Source organism: Seriola lalandi, unplaced genomic scaffold (genome assembly GCF_002814215.2).
Source record: "Seriola lalandi dorsalis isolate HSWRI2012SDOR001 ecotype SW California unplaced genomic scaffold, Sedor1 jcf7180002054941, whole genome shotgun sequence".
Taxonomy (NCBI): Eukaryota; Metazoa; Chordata; class Actinopteri; order Carangiformes; family Carangidae; genus Seriola; species Seriola lalandi.
In genome coordinates, this window is record NW_019525492.1 from 432,511 (window position 1) to 437,510 (window position 5,000).

Here is a 5,000-nt window from a genome sequence, read left to right on the forward strand (position 1 = left end):
GGTTAATTAATCCGTCTGGTCTGAGCTCTGAAGGTCGACTCGGCGCGAGGAGGTTAAACAGTTACATGAGCACCGATGGCTCAGACTCAGGACCGGGGCTTGGACCCAGGCCACGGCGCCTGGGATCCACTTCCTGGCGCAGCAGAGCAGAGAGCGCAGAAGTTTTCCCGCCCCACATGGACCCACGTTCAAGCGCAGACCTCCATCTGCTCAGAGTCTGATCTGAGGAGGAGGAGTCCCATCTGAGGAAGAGTTTACCCACATTTACCACCGAGCATCAGATATTAACATTTCCTACCCATCAACCCTTTGGCCTCGTTCCACTTTCCCTTCAATATTATAATCAAGCAAATCTTTATTTATAGCACATTTCATTCCAGGAGGAAGCAGGATGTGAGTTATCAACAACCACAGGAGCCGTGTGCACGGTGTAAAGATAAAACAAATTAAACAAACACAATCAAACATGAATTAAAAACCATTAAGAAAATAAAATAATTAAAACTAAAAACATAAATTAATAAAAAAAATAACATAAAACTAATAAAAAGTTTGAATAAAATATGATTAAATAAAATTATAATAATAAAACACATGAAAACAAGAAGGAATAAAAATAAAATAAAACTTCTTCTTCTTCTTCTTCTCTCAGGTCGTTCGGACTGAACCAGAGTTCGGGTCAGCTGAGCATCAGGGAGGGGACGCCTCCGGGCTCCTACCACCTGCAGGTACGCGTCTCTGACCGCGCCTGGCCCGACGTCACCTCCACCGCTCAGGTGGACGTCACGGAGCTGCAGCAGGACGCCCTGCAGAACGCCGCCTCCATCCGCCTGTCCAGTGAGTCCCGCCGTGACGATAGTTTAACTTCCTGTTACTACGAGGAAGCTTTAAAATGTCGCAGCACACTGACACAGGACATATGCATGACCCACCGGTTGCCATGGTAACTGTTATTGACAGGGATAATGTTATACGTATCCCAGAGTGCCGAGGGGTCCCGGTTTCAGGGTTGTCAGCCCCCCCCCCAGCTCCATCCGCACCAAGCACAACTAACAAGGCATGATGGGAAATAACTCCCTGTTCTTCTCCCTCCCCCTCCTCCTCCTCCTCTCCCTCTCCCTCCTCCTCCTCCTGTCCCTCCTCCTCCTCTTCCTCTCCCTTCTCCCCCTCCTCCTCCCCTCCTCCTCTCCCTCCTCCTCCCCATCCTCCTCATCTTCTTCCTCCTCCTCCTCCTCTCCCTCCCCCTCCTCCTCGTCTTCTCCCTCCTCCTCTCCCTCCTCCTCTCCCTCTCTCAGACCTGACAGTGGAGGACTTCTTCAGGAGCAGCGGAGGTCAGGAGAGTCGGTTCTCCGTCCTCGGCGGAGCGTTGGCTGAACTCCTTCAGACTTTGCCGGAAAACGTCCAGATCTTCTCAGTCGGCGGCGCCGGGCGACGGGGGGAGAAGGAGCTGAACGTGTGGTTCGCCGCTCACGGCTCGCCGTACTACAAGGCGGAGAAACTGCACGGCTACGTGGCGGCAAACAAAGCCAAGGTGAGGAGAGAGACCGTGGAAAGATTCCGGTTCTTACTTTGCTTTTCACCATTTCACCTTGTTCTCCGTTTCAACTTTATCTTAGATTCTAGTGGAGAAAATATTTAAAGACATGTAACGAACACATGATCATGAACTCACTTACTTTACTGAAAACCAGCAGCACGTTTTCTGTTTATTTTCTGTTTTTTATTCAACACAAAACTTCTTCTTTGGCTTTTTAAAAAGTGTACAAGTTGAAAAACACATCACCCCCATTGAAATTCACTTCTACCAAGCAAAACACTGACGTTTGCAGGTAAAATCATCGACTTTTCTGTTTCCTAAAAGCTTAAAATATTCACATAAATACAGATTTAAAAAAAAAAAAACAGATAAAAAGAAGCAGATAAATAATTTAAAAAAAAGTCAATAACGAACTTTAACACCAGAGGAAAAGTGTCATGTTCACAGCTCAGAGGGTTGATGTTACATTAACTACTAATCAATTAAACATCACATTCACACGTTTATGTGCAGTTCAACAGGCTCTTAACCATTTAACACACACACACACACACACACACACACGCAATGCCATGTACATGTGTATGAATATTTCAGATCCACTAACAGCCTGAGAGCAGCTGCTGACCTGAGTTCACTGACTTTAGAAGAAGTTGAACCATGTAAACACACACGTTAAACACACATGTTAAACACACGTTAAACACACACACTTGCACACGGAGCTAAGTCATATTCACATATCTGAACTCTCAGCTGTCACTGTGCTGGTGTGTTGTTGCTCCGACTGAAGGGAATAATGAAAACGTAGAGAAAGAAAGAAACAACCAATTTTTTATTTACACATGTTCAATGGCCACGAGAAAGAAAAACAGACGGACGAGGAAAGAGACGAATGAATTAGTTGTTTAACATTTTATCAGATAAATAACATAAATGAGAGAGAGGTCGTCTGCAGCAGATGCTCCTTCTCATTCCACAGGTTGGATTCGTAAAAAACAACCTAAACACAGACATAATTAAACTCTTCATCTTCCTGTGCTCAGTATACGTATCAGTCAGGAAGCAGCGTCTCAGTTTTCTCCAGCTGAAGTGATAAACATCAGGATTATATCACCTGTGACTAATTAACTCATGTTTACTGATTAAAAAGGCTCAAGTTAAAGCTGGTTAATGTGCTGTCTATACTGGAGCAGAAGCACAACCCCGTCAGAGTGCAGAGGATATTCCAGCTGCATCACGTCAGTCTCAAAAATCTGAATCTCCCAAATGAATTCATCATATCAATAATTAAACTGATCAGTTAAACAGTTCGGATTCAGTATTTAGATCAAGAAACTTGAGAAAAACAAGTTGCACAAAAGTTTCTTGTTCCTGTTTATTTCTGGTTGTTTTGGTTAATTCTAAGTTCCAGGTGTTGAAGGCCGCACCTGAGCGGATTCAAACCCACCTCTACACGTCCTTGTATTATGGTCTGTGTACATTTACTAACTGATTCACTTTGATTCATAAAAACTAACGATCAGATGTGGATTTTCTGCTTTTAACTCATTATAAGTTCAATATCTTTGAGTTTCTGACAAAACACAGAAGAAGCTTTTCTAAACTATTGATCAGTTTATCTGATAAATATCCACAGATAGTTTGATAAATGTAAATAATAATAGTCGTTCTGCATGTAAATGCTCAAACATGAAAAACTAAATAAAATAAAGTGATGCACTTTATTCTTTAAAAAAAACACAATCACAACGAAACAGATTGTTAAATATAAATAAGAGCACAAAGTTCACATGCTGATTAAAATAACTTGTGCATCAAATGCTGCAGAAGAAAGTTGTGTCTTGAATTATCTCAGGTTGAAAGGAAAAGTATCTTAAAAAAGAAAAGAATAAGACGATGTTGAAACCGGCTCCGGAGCCAGAAAACTGAAGCCCTGCCTGGGGAGCGTGAAGTCACAGTGGATAAGAGTGTCAGCTGAATAACTACACTCCAAAAAAAGAAATACACACAGTTGCGGAGACAGGAAACCCTGAGGGACTCTGATGAAAACCTCTCACCCATAAAGACAGAACGAGAGAAAAGAGTCGAGATGACAAGCAGGGAAATGGGTGAATTTGCCAACAGAAGCAAATGACAGCAAAACTTTAACGGGGGGGAAATGACAGAGACACACAGAGGGAAGAGGAGGGAACAGAGTAAACTCAGGTATCACTGATGTAGACAGACGTTAGATCAAAGATGGCTGCTGTCACTCTCTGAAAGTCTCTGTGTTCAAACAAGCTCACAACTTTAAGGACGCTTGTTTGTTCTGGTTTAACTAGTTTTAGTTTTAAGTTAGTACTTTATTTAGTTTCACCTGTAGTTTCATATAAGCCTCCACTGGTTTGAGTTAGTCCTCACGCTACCACCTTTAATCCTGCTCTTAGTTTCAGTTAGCATTGGGTTTCATTTCAGTTAGCTCACGTTAGCTTGAGTTTAATTCTAGTTTTAATTTCAGTTAGTTTTGGGTTTAATCCTAACTTTGGTTTCATTGACTTTCCTTTTTATTTTAGTTCAGCTTCATGCTAACAGTTTGTTTCAGTTAATTTTATCCTAATTATTCTCAGCTATGTAAAAGTTTTTCTTTGATTTAGAAACATTTTATCTTATTTGTATTTGCACTTTCTCGTTTGTGTTTGACTGTATGACTATATGTCTGTCACCTCTTTTTTACCTGCTCCAGCTGGAGGCCATGTTGGGCGTGTCCATCTCTCAGGTGGGCGTCGACGACTGTCCCCACACTGACTGCAGTCAGTCTGGAGGCTGCAGTAACAAGGTTTCATTCAGCCAGTCCCCGGTGGCTCTCAGCTCCGGCGACACGTCGCTGGTGTCGCTGTCGGCGTCGTTGACGGCGCAGTGCGGCTGCAGAGGCCGAGAAGCCATCCACCTGCCCTGCTCCGCCTACCCCACCAGCCCCTGCCTCAACGGGGGCACCTGTCAGGACGGACCGCTGGGATACAGGTAGGTGCAGACAGAGGTCACTGCAATGTATGTGGTGACTAGAAATAAATATATTGCTTATAGGATGACTTCACTGTCAACTGGTTAAATAAAGAATTAAAGCTTTGGTGCAGCGGTTTCCATATTTTTCTCCATGGTTTATACGCCTGCAGGTCAAATCCTAAACTGTTAGCATCATCTGAAACCAGCAGACATTTCCAATTTGAAAACCGATGAACATTTAGTAAATTTATGAAACATTTATGGGATTTAATAAGAGGCGAGCGTAGATTTCTCTTGGAGCTCAAACCCTCCGAAGATTCCTCTCAGCTGCGTGCAGCCGTCCACTTTGAATTGTCACATCATTTTAATGGTTTAAATATCAAATGAAACTTCTCAGCTGCTGAATCTGACAGATGGTTCTCCCTCCTTCCCGCTCTTTTTTCTTTCCTCTGCTCTCAAAAATAAAAAAAAAATAAAA

General features: G+C 42.8%; 1 protein-coding gene across 1 annotated transcript in view; it reads left to right on the forward strand.

Annotated features, from left to right (window-relative positions):
• Positions 1-5,000, forward strand: part of LOC111644716 (neural-cadherin) — a 123,985-nt gene that overhangs the window by 108,799 nt on the left and 10,186 nt on the right. The window contains exons 22-23 of the mRNA XM_023393678.2: positions 1,296-1,531; positions 4,263-4,540. Of these exons, the coding sequence (XP_023249446.2) occupies positions 1,296-1,531; positions 4,263-4,540 (514 nt within the window). The remainder of the gene's footprint in view (positions 1-1,295; positions 1,532-4,262; positions 4,541-5,000) is intronic.